Raw genomic sequence first — 17,924 nt, 5'->3', positions numbered from 1 at the left:
AATTAATAATTGAGTCGCAACATGGTTTTATAAATGGCCGTTCATGTTTAACAAATTTGTTATCTTTTTATTCTAGCATTGTTGAGGCAGTTGATAGTGGTAAGGATTGCGATGTTGTATACCTTGACTTTAGCAAAGCTTTTGATACAGTGCCACATGAAAGACTGATTAAAAAAATAGAGTCTCATGGTATTGGGGGTGCTATATTAAGCTGGATTAGGGCATGGCTATACCAAAGGAAACAGAGAGTTAGTATAAATGGAATCAAGTCAGAGTGGGAAAATGTTGTAAGTGGAGTGCCTCAAGGCTCTGTCCTGGGACCTCTGTTGTTTATAATATATATAAATGATTTAGATTCAGGTTTGAGTAGCAACATTTGCAAATTTGCCGATGATACGAAAATCGGTAGGGAAATTAATTCGGAGGAGGACTCACTATCACTTCAAGTTGATCTAGATAGGGTTTTGAAATGGTCAAAGGATTGGCAGATGCAGTTTAATGCTGATAAATGTAAAGTTCTGAGGTTAGGTAATGATGATAGAGTTACAAGATACGAGCTAGATGGTGTTGTGATTGCGAAGTCGGATTGCGAAAGGGATCTGGGAGTTATGATTAGTAAGAATTTAAAACAAAAGGATCAATGCATAAATGTTCGTAATAAGGCAAATCGGACACTTGGATTTATTAATCGCAGCGTTAGTAACAAGACACCTGGTGTGGTTCTCAAGCTATATCTTGCTCTAGTTAGGCCCCATTTAGATTATGCAGTTCAGTTTTGGTCGCCATATTATAGAATGGATATAAATTCACTTGAACGTGTCCAGCGTAGGATGACTAAGTTAATTCCCCAAATTAGAAATCTTTCATATGAAGAAAGATTAACAAAGCTTAAGTTGCATTCACTGGAAAGGCGAAGAGTTAGGGGTGACATGATAGAGGTTTACAAGTGGATGAATGGACATAACCGGGGGGATATTAATAGGGTATTAAAAGTATCAACACAGGACAGAACACGAAACAATGGATATAAATTGGATAAGTTTAGATTTAGGAAAGACTTGGGGAAATACTGGTTCAGTAACAGGGTTGTTGATTTGTGGAACCAATTGCCGCGTAACATTGTGGAGGTGGGGTCCCTCGATTGTTTCAAGCACGGGTTGGACAAGTATATGAGTGGGATTGGGTGGTTATAGAATAGGAGCTGCCTCGTATGGGCCAATAGGCCTTCTGCAGTTACCTTTGTTCTTATGTTCTTATGTTCTTATGCCACCTTTTGGGTGGCTTAATCTTCATCAATCAATCAATATTGTTTAGTCTGCCTTTACCCAAACAATACATGACAGGGGCAGCATAAGCAATAAGAGATCTCACAGTATGTGTTTACCATTGGAATGTGAAGTGTAAAATATGATTAGTTGTGTACTGTATGGGTTTGTGAGCCCCGTGAGGGACCTTATATAGATGAGGCTAGACGTAGGCTAAGCTACTCTATCCGTTTGAAATGTATTTTACTTTCTCAATAAACTTGAACTTGAACCAGGGAAGCCTGGCCACAATAATATCTACCACATATTAAACAATTCCCTTAAGGCCCCAATCTGTATACAATCAACAATCACCTCCTCAGCAGGGCAACAAAGGTGTCCAGACAGCCCCCACTGTAAACCACTCTAGGAAAGAAAAATAACAACGACAAAATAGATATATAAACAAAACAAAGTTTACATCAAGGTTCTTATAGCGGGGTAAACCCGTGAGTGGTTCAGTGCCGCGTCAGCCTCCGTCGCGGGTGGACCTCGTCGCTCGTTCCTCCCGCAACCTCCAGTAAACTCCATCATTTCGGCGGTTCTACGAGTCTAAAAAGGACTTTTTTGTTTTTGTATCGATCAGTGGAAGAGACATGGGTGGTGGTGATGGAGGGAGAGGCAAGGTGGTGGCGGTGGTGGGGGCAGGCTTGGTGAGTATAGCTTGCTCACGTGCCGGTATATGTGTGTGTATATATGTGCGTTCATGCATGTGTGTGTTTATGTACGTTCATGCATGTGTGTGTTTATGTGTGTTCATTCATGTGTGTGTGTATATGTGCGTTCATGCATGTACGTGATGGGCAAAGAAACTTTGCCCATTGTTTCTAGCCGGCGCCCGAGATCGAACCCGGGACCCCAGGATCACAAGTCCAGCGTGCTGTCCGCTCGGCCTACCGGCACCGAAGTACTCACCTAGTTGTGTTTGCGGGGGTTGAGCTCTGGCTCTTTGGTCCCGCCTCTCAACCGTCAATCAACAGGTGTACAGGTTCCTGAGCCTATTGGGCTCTATCATATCTACACTTGAAACTGTGTATGGAGTCAGCCTCCACCACATCACTTCCTAATGCATTCCATGTCTAAGTGTGTGTGTGATCATGTCTGTGTGCGTTCTTAATTCAATGTATGCAATTTAACTACCATTGACTGGAAAGCCCCCAAGCTCATACACTGCTTAATAAATGTAAACAAAGCCATTATTAGTGTCCAAAGATGCACAGGTTTCGCAAGACGGAAATTCCTGCTGAATCCTGGGAAGTGAGCTGTAGTTCCAAGTACATAGGTGTGTAACAAGGGAATATGAATTAGATCCCCCCCCCCACTCTCTCTGCCCCAGAGGGAGGTATCCTTAGTCTGGACTGGTTAATCAGTGGTTCAAGGAGGGCTAACGATCACATCATTATCTATGGTGATACTTGCTACGGGTACACTAACAGCCCAATCAGACAGGGTAGTGGGGACAGTATTGCTTCTTGCAGGGTCGGCGTTCGATTCCCTATGGTCTACTTGGCTGGGCTCCGTTCCTTCACTCTGTCCTCATATCCCAGCTCCTTGTCCTCGTATCCCAGTTCCTTGTCCTCATATCCCAGCTCCTTGTCCTCATATCCCAGCTCCTTGTCCTCATATTCTAGCTCCTTGTCCTCGTATCCCAGCTCCTTTTCCTCATATCCCAGCTCCTTGTCCTCGTATCCCAGTTCCTTGTCCTCATATCCCAGCTCCTTGTCCTCGTATCCCAGTTCCTTGTCCTCATATCCCAGCTCCTTGTCCTCGTATCCCAGCTCCTTGTTCTTATATCCCAGCTCCGTGTCCTCATATCCCAGCTCCGTGTCCTCATATCCCAGCTCCTTGTCCTCGTATCCCAGCTCCTTGTCCTCGTATCCCAGCTCCTTGTCCTTATATCCCAGCTCCTTGTCCTCATACCACAGCTCCTTGTCCTCATATCCCAGCTCCTTGTCCTCATATCCCAGCTCCTTGTCCTCATATCCCAGCTCATTGTCCTCATACCACAGCTCCTTGTCCTCATACCACAGCTCCTTATCCTCATATCCCAGCTCCTTGTCCTCATATCCCAGCTCCTTGTACTCATATCCCAGCTCCTTGTCCTCATATCCCAGCTCCTTGTCCTCGTATCCCAGCTCCTTGTCCTCATATCCCAGCTCCTTGTCCTCATATCCCAGCTGCTTGTCCTCATATCCCAGCTCCTTGTCCTCGTATCCCAGCTCCTTGTCCTCGTATCCCAGCTCCTTGTCCTCATATCCCAGCTCCTTGTCCTCATACCCCAGCTCCTTGTCCTCATATCCCAGCTCCTTGTCCTCATATCCCAGCTCCTTGTTCTCATATCCCAGCTCCTTGTCCTTATATCTTAGCTCCTTGTCCTTATATCCCAGCTCCTTGTCCTCATATCCCAGCTCCTTGTCCTTATATCCTAGCTCCTTGTCCTTATATCCCAGCTCCTTGTCCTTATATCCCAGCTCCTTGTCCTCATATCCCAGCTCCTTGTCCTCGTATCCCAGCTCCTTGTCCTCGTATCCCAGCTCCTTGTCCTCATATCCCAGCTCCTTGTCCTCATATCCCAGCTCCTTGTCCTCGTATCCCAGCTCCTTGTCCTCATATCCCAGCTCCATGTCCTCATATCCCAGCTCCTTGTCCTCATATCCCAGCTCCTTGTCCTCATATCCCTGCTCCTTGTCCTCATATCCCAGCTCCTTGTCCTTATATCTTAGCTCCTTGTCCTCATATCCCAGCTCCTTGTCCTTATATCCTAGCTCCTTGTCCTTATATCCCAGCTCCTTGTCCTCATATCCCAGCTCCTTGTCCTCGTATCCCAGCTCCTTGTCCTCATATCCCAGCTCCTTGTCCTCATATCCCAGCTCCTTGTCCTCATATCCCAGCTCCTTGTCCTCATATCCCTGCTCCTTGTCCTCATATCCCAGCTCCTTGTCCTCGTACCCCAGCTCCTTGTCCTCATATCCCAGCTCCTTGTCCTCATATCCCAGCTCCTTGTCCTCATATCCCAGCTCCTTGTCCTCATACCCCAGCTCCTTGTCCTCATATCCCAGCTCCTTGTCCTCATATCCCAGCTCCTTGTCCTCATATCCCAGCTCCTTGTCCTCATACCCCAGCTCCTTGTCCTCATATCCCAGCTCCTTGTCCTCATATCCCAGCTCCTTGTTCTCATATCCCAGCTCCTTGTCCTTATATCTTAGCTCCTTGTCCTTATATCCCAGCTCCTTGTCCTCATATCCCAGCTCCTTGTCCTTATATCCTAGCTCCTTGTCCTTATATCCCAGCTCCTTGTCCTTATATCCTAGCTCCTTGTCCTTATATCCCAGCTCCTTGTCCTCATATCCCAGCTCCTTGTCCTCGTATCCCAGCTCCTTGTCCTCGTATCCCAGCTCCTTGTCCTCATATCCCAGCTCCTTGTCCTCATATCCCAGCTCCTTGTCCTCGTATCCCAGCTCCTTGTCCTCATATCCCAGCTCCTTGTCCTCATATCCCAGCTCCTTGTCCTCATATCCCAGCTCCTTGTCCTCATATCCCTGCTCCTTGTCCTCATATCCCAGCTCCTTGTCCTTATATCTTAGCTCCTTGTCCTCATATCCCAGCTCCTTGTCCTTATATCCTAGCTCCTTGTCCTTATATCCCAGCTCCTTGTCCTCATATCCCAGCTCCTTGTCCTCGTATCCCAGCTCCTTGTCCTCATATCCCAGCTCCTTGTCCTCATATCCCAGCTCCTTGTCCTCATATCCCAGCTCCTTGTCCTCATATCCCTGCTCGTTGTCCTCATATCCCAGCTCCTTGTCCTCGTACCCCAGCTCCTTGTCCTCATATCCCAGCTCCTTGTCCTCATATCCCAGCTCCTTGTCCTCATATCCCAGCTCCTTGTCCTCATACCCCAGCTCCTTGTCCTCATATCCCAGCTCCTTGTCCTCATATCCCAGCTCCTTGTCCTTATATCCCAGCTCCTTGTCCTCATATCCCAGCTCCTTGTCCTCATACCCCAGCTCCTTGTCCTCATATCCCAGCTCCTTGTCCTCATATCCCAGCTCCTTGTTCTCATATCCCAGCTCCTTGTCCTTATATCTTAGCTCCTTGTCCTTATATCCCAGCTCCTTGTCCTCATATCCCAGCTCCTTGTCCTTATATCCTAGCTCCTTGTCCTTATATCCCAGCTCCTTGTCCTTATATCCTAGCTCCTTGTCCTTATATCCCAGCTCCTTGTCCTCATATCCCAGCTCCTTGTCCTCGTATCCCAGCTCCTTGTCCTCGTATCCCAGCTCCTTGTCCTCATATCCCAGCTCCTTGTCCTCATATCCCAGCTCCTTGTCCTCGTATCCCAGCTCCTTGTCCTCATATCCCAGCTCCTTGTCCTCATATCCCAGCTCCTTGTCCTCATATCCCTGCTCCTTGTCCTCATATCCCAGCTCCTTGTCCTTATATCTTAGCTCCTTGTCCTCATATCCCAGCTCCTTGTCCTTATATCCTAGCTCCTTGTCCTTATATCCCAGCTCCTTGTCCTCATATCCCAGCTCCTTGTCCTCGTATCCCAGCTCCTTGTCCTCATATCCCAGCTCCTTGTCCTCATATCCCAGCTCCTTGTCCTCATATCCCAGCTCCTTGTCCTCATATCCCTGCTCGTTGTCCTCATATCCCAGCTCCTTGTCCTCGTACCCCAGCTCCTTGTCCTCATATCCCAGCTCCTTGTCCTCATATCCCAGCTCCTTGTCCTCATATCCCAGCTCCTTGTCCTCATACCCCAGCTCCTTGTCCTCATATCCCAGCTCCTTGTCCTCATATCCCAGCTCCTTGTCCTTATATCCTAGCTCCTTGTCCTCATATTCCAGGTCCTTGTCCTCGTATCCCAGCTCCTTGTCCTCATATCCCAGCTCCTTGTCCTCGTACCCCAGCTCCTTGTCCTCATATCCCAGCTCCTTGTCCTCATATCCCAGCTCCTTGTCCACATATCCCAGCTCCTTGTCCTCATATCCCAGCTCCTTGTCCTCATATCCCAGCTCCTTGTCCACATATCCCAGCTCCTTGTCCTCATATCCCAGCTCCTTGTCCACATATCCCAGCTCCTTGTCCTCATATCCCAGCTCCTTGTCCACATATCCCAGCTCCTTGTCCTCATATCCCAGCTCCTTGTCCACATATCCCAGCTCCTTGTCCTCATATCCCAGCTCCTTGTCCACATATCCCAGCTCCTTGTCCACATATCCCAGCTCCTTGTCCACATATCCCAGCTCCTTGTCCTCATATCCCAGCTCCTTGTCCACATATCCCAGCTCCTTGTCCTCATATCCCAGCTCCTTGTCCTCATATCCCAGCTCCTTGTCCACATATCCCAGCTCCTTGTCCTCATATCCCAGCTCCTTGTCCACATATCCCAGCTCCTTGTCCTCATATCCCAGCTCCTTGTCCACATATCCCAGCTCCTTGTTCTCATATCCCAGCTCCTTGTCCACATATCCCAGCTCCTTGTCCTCATATCCCAGCTCCTTGTCCACATATCCCAGCTCCTTGTCCTCGTATCCCAGCTTCTTGTCCTCATATCCCAGCTCCTTGTCCTTATATCCCACCTCCTTGTCCTCGTATCCCAGCTTCTTGTCCTCATATCCCAGCTCCTTGTCCTCATATCCCAGCTCCTTGTCCTCGTATCCCAGCTCCTTGTCCACATATCCCAGCTTCTTGTCCTCATATCCCAGCTCCTTGTCCTTATATCCCACCTCCTTGTCCTCGTATCCCAGCTTCTTGCCCTCATATCCCAGCTCCTTGTCCTCATATCCCAGCTCCTTGTCCACATATCCCAGCTCCTTGTCCTCATATCCCAGCTCCTTGTCCACATATCCCAGCTCCTTGTCCTCATATCCCAGCTCCTTGTCCACATATCCCAGCTCCTTGTCCACATATCCCAGCTCCTTGTCCACATATCCCAGCTCCTTGTCCACATATCCCAGCTCCTTGTCCACATATCCCAGCTCCTTGTCCTCGTATCCCAGCTTCTTGTCCACATATCCCAGCTCCTTGTCCTTATATCCCACCTCCTTGTCCTCGTATCCCAGCTTCTTGTCCTCATATCCCAGCTCCTTGTCCTCATATCCCAGCTCCTTGTCTTGTCTGTGTTTTAGAGAGATGTGAGGATTTAAGTGTAGTTATGTCAGCCTGTCTCGGCACTAGACTAATTATAGGCTTATTGCGTAGTGACTTGGACATGCGCAGTACTGGACTATAGCTGTTCTGGTTTCCAAGAACATTCTCATATATTGTGTACTCAGTTGTGTTTGTGGGGGTTGAGCTTTGGCTCTTTGGTCCCGCCTCTCAACTGTCAATCAATTGGTGTACAGGTTCCTGAGCCTACTGGGCTCTATCATATCTACATTATGAACTGTGTATGGAGTCAGCCTCCACCACATTACTGCCTAATGCATTCCGTCTGTTAACTACTCTGACACTGAAAAAGTTCTTTCTGACGTCTCTGTGGCTCATGTGGGTACTCAGTCTCCACCTGTGTCCCCTTGTTCGCATATCACCAGTGTTAAACAGTTTATCCTTATCTACCTTGTCAATTCCTCTGAGAATTTTGTAGGTAGTGATCATGTCTCCCGTTACTCTATCTTTTAGTGTCGTAAGGTGCATTTTCCGCAGCCTTTCCTCGTAACTCATGCCTCTTAGTTCCGGGACTGCCTTCTGTTATTTAGGTACTCCCTTATCCAATGGAGTTTTGCACTAGTCTCTGGTATGGCACTGTGTCAAAGGCTTTCTGGCAATCCAAAAATATGCAGTCTGCCCACCCCTCTCTTTCTTGCCTGATTTTTGTTGCCTGGTAGTAGAATTCAATTAATCCTGTGAGGCAGGATTTGCAATCCCTGAACCAATGTTGATGCTGTGTTACAAAGTTCATTTGCTCCAGATGTTCCACTAGCTTTTTTCGCACAATCTTCTCCATCAGCTTGCATCGTATGCAGGTTAGGGACACTGGCCTTCTCCATCACCAGTGACATTGGTGAACGACTGAATTACAGTCGTTCACTGTAATTCAGTGCCTCCTGTCTATCCCGCTTCTTGTATATCAGGACTACGTTTGCCATCTTCCAAATTTTTGGCACTTCCCCTGTTGCCAGTGATTTGTTATACACTATGGAGAGTGGCAGACACAGTGCTTCTGCTCCTTCCCTTAGTATCCAAGGGGAGATTCCATCTGGGCCTATAGCCTTTGTCACATTCAACTCTAGCAAAAGCTTCCTTACATCCCCACTGGTAATCTCAAACTCTTCTAGTGGTTCCTGGTTAACTATTCCCTCTCTTATCTCTGGAACTTCTCCTTGCTCTAAATGAAGACCTGGAATTTCTTATTCTGTTCCTCGCACACTTTCTTGTCGTTTGTAATGACTCTGTCTGCCCCTATCCTCAATTTCATTACCTGTTCCTTTACTGTTGTTTTTCTCCTGATGTGGCTGTGCAGCAAATTAGGTTGAATCTTTGCCTTGCTTGCGATGTCATTTTCGTATTGTCTTTCTGCCTCTCTTCTCATCCTGACATATTCATTCTTGACACTCTGATGTCTTTCTCTGCTCTCAAGTGTCCTGTTATTTCTATAGTTTCTCCACGACCTTTTACTTTGCTGCTTAGCTAGCCTACATCTTTGATTAAACCATGGGTTTCTCATTTTCATTTCTCTGTTTTCCTTTTGGACTGGGACAAACCTGTTTGCTGCGTACTTACACTTCTGCGTGATGTAGTCCATCATGTCCTGTGCCGTCTTTTCCCCCGAGCTCTGTTTCCCATGTTATATCTGTTAGGAATTTTCTTATCTCCTCATAGTTTCCCTTTTGGAGTGCCAGTCTTTTGTTTTCAGTTCTCCTCCTCAAGTTCATTAACCCTTCTTCAACCAGATACTCAAACGTCAGTACACTGTGGTTGTTCATTCCTACCGGGGCCTCGAAACCGATTTCCCTTTTGTCGGAGTCGTTCAGAGTTAAGATTCGGTCGAGTTTCCCTGGTTCTTCGTTTCCTCTCACTCTTGTGGGTTCCCTGACATGCTGGGTTAAAAAGTTTTTTGTCGCCACCTCCAATAGTTTGGCTCTTCATGTATCCTCACCTCCATGCGGTTCCTTGTTCTCCCAGTCTATCCTTTCGTGATGGAAGTCTCCCATGATGAACAGGTGGGATCTATTTCTAAAGGCAGCAGAGGCTGCCCTCTCAATTATAGTGTTAACTGCCATGTTGTTGTTGTTGTCATACTCTTCCCTTGGTCTTTTGTCGTTTTGTGGAGGGTTATATATTACTGCTACTACTACTCTTGGTCCTCCCATCATCACAATGCCTGTTATGTAGTCTCTGAATCCCTCATAGCCCGGGATAGCCAGTTTTTTTTTAGTTTAGTTCATTTATTATGCACCCCATACCCATCTTGTGGGCGGTAGTGGAAAGGGTTACAGAGGCACATAATGGGCTCAGGGACTGAACCCCACAATTCATTTAGCTAAGCAAGTTACAATCTTGATGAGCCATCTCCTTGAAACTCCATTCCTTTCTCATTAGTAGGGCCACTCCGCCTCCTCCCCTTCCTTCCCTCTCTTTCATTATTACAGTGTAGCCCTAGGGAAACACTGCATTCATTATGATTCCAGAGAGTTTTGTTTCTGTGAGTCCTATTACATCTGGGTTCACTTCTTGTGCTCTTTCCCTTAGTTCACTTGCCTTGCTTGTAATCTCATCCATATTCAAGTACATCACCTTGAAACTGACTCTCTTCTGTCCTTTCTCGTTTCTGTTGATTCTCCTGTTGCAGGGGAAACAGGGAGGGTCTGGGATGGGAGGGCCTAGGAAGGGAAGACCTGGGGGATCTGGAGTGTGAGGAGGCTGGGAGGATCTGGTATAGGGAGGGTAGTGGAGGTGGGAGGGCTTGGGGGTGGGGAAGAAGCGAGGGCTTGGAAGGGGTGGTGGAGAGGGGGAGGCTTGGAGGGTGGGTGAGAGGCTTGGGGAGGTGGGGGAGAAGGGAGGGCTTGTGCGGGAGAGTTTGTAGAAGGGAGGGGCTTGGGGGGGGGGGAAGAGAGAGAGGGACATGGAGGGAGGGTGCCTTAGGTGGGCACTTGGTGGGGGGCTGGCAGGGGTTGGGGGTAGGTAGGAGGTCTATTGGGAGGAAGGTGAGGATGTTGCTCCTCTCACTGTGGCTGTTGAACTGCTTGTGGAGGGTTCCCCACTCCCTTCTGGGATTGTAGGGTTCGGGGTTGTGGTTCCCTGACTCCTTTCTTTCTCCCTGCGCTCTATCCTTGCGGCTATTGCCCTCATTCTCTCTTCCCTTGTCATATCCGCAGGAATACTTTTTTGAAATTCAGTACATTTACAAGTCCGCTCTTCCTTGCTAACAGGTCCCTTTGTGTTCTTGCTCGTGAATACCACCTTTATCAATAGGTCTCTGTCCTTGTTTTACTGCCCAAGCCTGGAAACCTTTTCAATATTCTGGTCAGCCCTCTCCATCTTTACCCCTTTAGGGATCTCATTAACTGCACTTTTGTTCTTGTCTCTCCACTCTGCTAGACTGGTCCCTGTTTGCTCTTTAATACTTACTATTACTACTGCTCTTTTTCACTCTATCAGCTGGCTAGTACATCTGGCTGCTCCTGAGAAGAAGCCACTTCCATGGCAACTTCCTTTACTGCAGACCTAGTTTCAGGGTTCTTTTTAAACAAGTCTGCAAATGAGGGTTGTATTGCAGAAGTCTCCTCTACAGGAACATTACCATCTCCCTGAGGGATGGTTCGTGTCTGGTATTGGGGAGTATTCTCTTTTAGGTTTCTTATTTCCTCCTTTGCTGCCTTCAGCTCATCCTGCAGGATGGTCACTTTCTTACTCATTTCCCTCAGATCTTCCCTGAATTGACTCCACATATGTTCGATGGTATCCGTAATACAGGCATCCTGTCCCTCCTCTTCCTCTGAGTTTGTTCCTACCATGTTTGTCTCCCTGTCATGTTTTTTCCCCATGAGAGAGAGAGAGAGAGAGAGAGAGAGAGAGAGAGAGAGAGAGAGAGAGAGAGAGAGAGAGAGAGAGAGAGAGAGAGAGAGAGAGAGAGCGAGAGAGAGAGAGAGAGAGAGCGAGAGAGAGAGAGAGAGAGAGAGAGAGAGAGAGAGGTGTATGTGTGTGTGTATTTACTATTTGTATTTAGTTGTGCCTACAGATTCGAGCTATTAGCTCTTGGACCCCGCCTTTCTAACCAATCTATTTTCTTCTGTTATGTCTACTACATATATTTCTCCAACTCACACATATATACATAGGAAGCAGGCCGCAATAGTGGTCTACCTCCCAGGTACCTATTTACTGCTAGGTGATCAGGGGTGAGAGAAGCTCTGCCTATTTGTTTCTGCCTCGGCCGGGAATCGAACCCGTGCCCGAGGGACTACAACCGCCCCCCCCCCAAGTGCTATCACTCAGTCGCGAGGCCCCCATTGTGTGTTTGTTTTGAAGATTGTGTTACTGTGACGTGTGTTACTGTGACATGTGTTACAGGGATGTTACTGTGACGTTCGTGTTGTGTTGCAGGTGGGGTCGTTGGAGGCGTCTCTGCTGGCAAAACGAGGCTACGAAGTCCACCTTTATGAATACCGCGATGGTGAGTACACACACACACACACACACACACACACACACACACACACACACACACACACACACACACACACACACACACACACACACACACACACATATAGGGAAATGGGACAGGAGTCATTGCTGTAAACAACCGATGGCTGGAAAGGCAGGATCCAAGAGCCAATGCTCAATCCTGCAAGCACAAATAGGTGAGTACACACACACACGACTGAGTCATGTGTGGTCAGTCGTGGGTTGGAAGCTCCTGGGTTACTATTGAAGTGGGAGGGATAATCAGGCTACTTCGAAGTGCAAAAAAGTTTATACGAGTGAATGAAAAACTCGGAATTTGACTCAAACCATAAGGAAGTGAAGAAAGAAAGTAGACATAGCGTAACTGAAAATAGGTGTTGAATGCATTGTGGCGGTGTGCAGTAGTGGAGCAGACCTCATGCTGACTGTGACCTCACCAGCCTCAGTCTGTGACCGACGTGACCTCACTCTGGCAGCAACACTTAGTACACCACGTGGGGAGACGCCTGGAGACTCACTCGCCTATATTGTGAATAGCAGATTGGTAGGGTAATTGGAACTCCTGTGGGTAAGGTGGTTTATAGCAATGACAAGATCAGGAAGGGCGTCTAGGTCCAGCAGTATTATAAATGAAGAAGAGGATAGACTTGTGGAGAAGCTGATAGGGAAATTTGTAGAGAAGAGGGATGTTTGGATAGAGGATCTAATCCAAGGGATTAAAAGTGAGATCTTTAATAAAATACAGGACGAGGTCTAGAGACAAAAACAAGAGCTTATGGACTATATTCAGGAAGAAATCAGAAAGAGCAGGGAAGCATGGGAAAGTGAAATAACTTGGCTTGCAACTGAATTTGGCAGGAATAACAGCATGTCAAGGGAAGGGGGAGTAGTAGGGGGATGGAGTAGTGAGTGTGGGAGGGATGGCGGGTATCCAGGGGAGGGGCGACCAGCATGAGAGTGCATCACTGAGAAGGTGGTCAATTATACTCCATGGATTACTCGAATCCAAGACATCATCGAGGCAGGAAAGGATGGAGATGGAAGAATTTGAGTTACAGGAGATCTTGAGATATATTAGAGCCGAGATGGCAGGAAATGAGGTGGAAATCCGCCGCCGGATTGGACCTTACAACTGTAACTGTAACCTTGCAACTGTAGTAACAAGAATCGACCTGTCCTGGTACAGTTCTCTAACAAAGAGGCAGTGGATTACATACCGCAACACAAACATTTACTCAGAGGTAGCAAAAACTATTACAACATGTATATTGATAAATATATGACAAAAGATGAACAGATACCCCACAGGGCGAGCCGACCTACACGCCACAACTCTACCCATTCGAGTGTAGTTATCCACCCAACCATTGTTAACCACCCCACAACTCCTTCCCAAGCAACATCCTCCCCAAATCATCCCTCCCATCCCTCGCTCCTGCTTATCTCCCCAACAACACTCCTGTCCCTTCTGACCCCATTGCATTCATTTTCATCTGCTTCATCCCACCTAGCAATGACCCCGTCATCCCCTCTACCCCGAAAACCTGCCCAGCCCTCACCCCTCCTCTGCCCCCTTCTCCCATATGACCCTCTTCCCTTGTGACCCTCCCCCCCACCTCTTCCTCCAGCTCCCTCTCTCCCCTGAAACCAGCACCTTCACAAACAAGAGGACACAGATTCAAGCTAAGGAAACAAAGGTGCTGAAAAAATACTAGAAAGCATTCTTTCGCAAACAGAGTGGTAGACGGTTGGAACAAGCTAAGTGAGAAGGCGTTGAAGGCCAAAATCGTCAGTATTTTCAAAGCGTTATATGACAAAGAGTGTTGGGAAGACGGGACACCACGAGCTTAGCTCTCATTCTGTAACTTCACTTAGGTGATTACACTTAGCTAATCACAAACGGTGACCATTAAACAAATAAAATTACAAACTGTCCTTTAGTACTGTATCTTTAAAACTGTTCTTCAGAAGCCTATTTCTAAATTGTGTTTCAAAAGTCCATCTCCAAATTGTGTTTCAAAAGCCCATCTCCAAATTGTGTTTCAAAAGCCCATCTCCAAATTGTGTTTCAAAAGCCCATCTCCAAATTGTGTTTCAAAAGCTCATCTCTAAATTGAGTTTCAAAAGCTCATCTCTAAATTGTTTCAAAAGCCCATCTCCCAATTTTGTTTCAAAAGCCCATTTCTAAATTGTGTTTCAGAAACTCATCTTTCTCTCCATCTCCTGAAAATTCCAAGCATTGTATTTGACTTGAACCTCCGGTGGTCATGTGATGCAAAGCCGAGTGCAGGACCACCACACAACAAAAACAAGGGACAGTATATTGTAACTAATTCAACATCTTATCCGGATGATGTCAGGTTTCCAGGTCAACTACTTCACCAAGTCCAGGTTTAGACAACGGAATATACTATATCATATGATGAACTTGAATGGTCCTCAGCCTGTATTTTATATAGTTATTAAAACTTCTAATCATTGCCTGAGGATGGGTTAATAATAATCTTGCCCCATACATTCATGCCCATCTTATTCCATCAGATATCCGGACAATGGACCACGTTCCAGGACGAAGTATTAACTTAGCTATGAGTATCCGAGGAAGGACGGGGCTAGGAGCAGTGGGGTTAGAGGATAAGATCGTCCAGCAGCATGGGATACCCATGAGAGCTCGCATGATCCACAACAAGGATGGATCCACCAAACCTATTCCATACCACAAGGATGGAAAGGTCAGTCGTACATAAGAGGTACACAAAACTGTTCATCAAAACTGGTTCATATTCATATATACTGTATGTCTAACCTACACTTGAAACAATCAAGCAATCCCACATGTATTATGTTGCCCCGTAATCTGTTCTACAAATCAGCAACCATGTTTTCAAACCCGTATTTACCCAGGTCTTTCGTAAATCTAAAATTACCCAATTTATTTGCATACATTGTATCATGTTCTACATAAGAGCTTGAAATGAGAATTTCAGGAAATTGTAGATATTCACTCATACAGGTATTAGTCTAAGATAACATGAGGCTAAGGTATCACACCATGATAACTGTCCTCCTCCTCCTCCTCCAGTGCATATATTCAGTGGGCCGTCGCTTCGTGAACGAGGAGCTCCTGTCTACGGCCGAAGAATTCCCGAACGTCCACATACACTTCTGTCACAAGCTGGTCAGCGCTGACCTCGAGAAGGGCACCATGACCTTCCTGAAGTAAGTCTGGTGTTGCTAGTATTAAAGACAAGGCAAAGATGGGCACTCTCACCCGAGTCTCAACAGGACCAGATTCCCGGAACACAGTCCATAACCAGGACCGGGAGAGTCAGTCCTTTTTAAAGGGATGACTGAAATGAGGACCATTGGTCCATATTAAAGCAGTTCTGAACAGTCTAACAATCTTTGTTACATTTTTCATTTTGAAAAACCTGAAGAGGACTAATATATATATATATATATATATATATATATATATATATATATATATATATATATATATATATATATATATATATATATATATATACAGATATATACTGTATATATATATACATATATATATATATATACAGATATATACTGTATATATATATATACTGTATATATATATATATATATATACTGTATATATATATATACTGTATATATATATATATACTATATATATATATATATATATATATATATATATATATATATATATATATATATATATATATATATATATACTGTATATACTATATATATATACTGTATATACATATATATATATACTGTATATATATATATATATATATATATATATATATATATATATATATATATATATATATATATGCGAACAAGCCTGAATGGTCCCCAGGACTATATGCGACTGAAAAATGCGACTATGCAACTATATGCGACTCACGCCACTTCTGGGGTGTGAGTTTTCAGTCATATATATATATATATATATATATATATATATATATATATATATATATATATATATATATATATATAATATAATATAATATTAGTATATTTTGATAGCAGTCTTTCTTGTAAACATATGTTGTTAAATATGACCGAAAAAGTAAGATTAATAATTCTAACATGAATTTTCTCAATATTTCTTATGTTTTTTTTTACTATTGATGGTAATTGAAATATCAATTCTCCAAAATTCATTTTAATTTCTAGTCTGACACGACACTTGAACACGTTTCGTAATAACTTATTACATTTTCAAAGACTTTAGTTTACACACACACAACTATAACCTGCAAACACTAAACAGTTTTACTATGCTAATATTTAAACAGCTTTTGTCTTATATACTCGCATTTGGGTGAGGTGATATGTTACAATAGTTTTGGATGAGGTGAACAAACTTTCAACACAAGACAGAATACGGTTCAATGGGTATAGATGAAAGGGAAGAATGGAAGTAACTGCAAAGGGCCTATTGGCCCATATTTCCTCTTGATGCTTCTATATTGGTACGGAGTCTTGAAGTGGGTAGAATATAGCTGTGCATTAATTGGCTGTTGATTGCTGGTGTTGACATCACCACATCAAGAAGTCAACACCATACACATCAAAAAGTCAACACCAGCCAATTAATGCACAACTATATTCTACCCACTTCAAGACTCTGTACCAATATAGAAACATCAAGAGGAAATATGAGCCAATAGGCCCTTTGCAGTTACTTCCATTCTTCTCTTTCATCTATACCCACTGAACCGTATTCTGTCTTGTGTTGAAAGTTTGTTCACCTCATCCAAAACTGTTGTAACATATCACCTCACATTTGTGTTCCATCTGAGGTGCTGGAGGAACTCAACAACCTGTGACAAGTAGTCTTGTACCTTGCAGGTAACCAATGTTGTAACCCTTTTTGTATATACAGTATATATATTTATATATATTGGTTATATTGCTGACATGTTATTCCAGCACAAGGACCCAGGACGAGGTACGAGCCAAGGCAGACCTCGTAATAGGGTGTGATGGAGCCTACTCCACAATGAGGAAACAAATGTTGAAGCGGCCCCACTTCAACTACTCCCAGCAGTACATCCCTCATGGTTACATGGAACTCTGTATCCCGGCCACACCCCAAGGAGAGGTAAGAATAATGTTAACCCCTTATTCTGCTCCAAATGCCATCTATCTTGAGGTTATCTTGAGATGATTTCAGGGCTTAGCATGCCCACGGTCCGGTCCTCAACCAGGCCTACTTTTAGTTACCCAGGAAGCAGACTGTAGCAGCTGTGTAACTCCCAGGATCCTATTTACTGGTAGGTGAACAGGGGCTTCAGGGTGAAAGAAAATCTGCCCATTTGTTTACTCCTCCACCAGGGATCGAACCCGGAAGCTTAGGACTATGAAACCCAAGCGCTGCCCAGTCAGCTGTCAGGCCCCTTTGTTATAATTCTTAGCTACTAAGTTGGCCTCGATATCTTCTTCAGGCCTGGTACCAATCCTGTCTATAAATTAATTAGATAATAATAATAATTATTATTATTATTATTATTTTTATTTAGGCAAAAGTACATACTACATACAAAATAGGATACAAAAAAAATGTTGGGTTTCTAGATAGAGCAAGTATATACTATGCCTAAAGCCACTAATAAACACAGCGTTTTGGGCACGATGCTGAAAAATAAACTTAAAAATTAAGCCTTAAAACTATATGAGATCAAAAGCAACAATGAACTGATGCTGAAATAAAAAAAGACCATAATTACATAGTGAATGTCACAGCAGTAATTGCAACAGAATAGCAGATACAGTAGTAATTTTCACTAAATATATACAGAAGGAATAAATTCTTTTTTAATTTTTACAAGTCAGATATCTGCAGTTTTATAAGTTCAGTCATTAATGTTAAATAATAGTATTTATTAGATAAGATATGATGTTTATTCTGGTAAAGGTACATACAGTGGCACCTTGACATACGATTGCCCCTACTTTGCAGTCTCCGTGGTGTAG

General features: G+C 44.7%; 1 protein-coding gene across 1 annotated transcript in view; it reads left to right on the top strand.

The window, feature by feature from the left end:
- The first annotated feature begins 1,762 nt into the window (after positions 1-1,762).
- The window catches only part of LOC123764542 (Kynurenine 3-monooxygenase cn), a 39,290-nt gene continuing 23,128 nt past the window's right edge, over positions 1,763-17,924 (top strand). Inside the window, exons 1-5 of the mRNA XM_069337919.1 lie at positions 1,763-1,957; positions 11,850-11,919; positions 14,475-14,665; positions 15,016-15,152; positions 16,881-17,052. Of these exons, the coding sequence (XP_069194020.1) occupies positions 1,901-1,957; positions 11,850-11,919; positions 14,475-14,665; positions 15,016-15,152; positions 16,881-17,052 (627 nt within the window). The 5' untranslated portion in view covers positions 1,763-1,900. The remainder of the gene's footprint in view (positions 1,958-11,849; positions 11,920-14,474; positions 14,666-15,015; positions 15,153-16,880; positions 17,053-17,924) is intronic.

The sequence above is a fragment of the Procambarus clarkii genome, chromosome 5, assembly GCF_040958095.1.
Source record: "Procambarus clarkii isolate CNS0578487 chromosome 5, FALCON_Pclarkii_2.0, whole genome shotgun sequence".
NCBI classification, from domain to species: Eukaryota; Metazoa; Arthropoda; class Malacostraca; order Decapoda; family Cambaridae; genus Procambarus; species Procambarus clarkii.
Note: the sequence above shows the minus strand (reverse complement) of the source record. Positions and strands in the feature narration are given on the sequence as shown.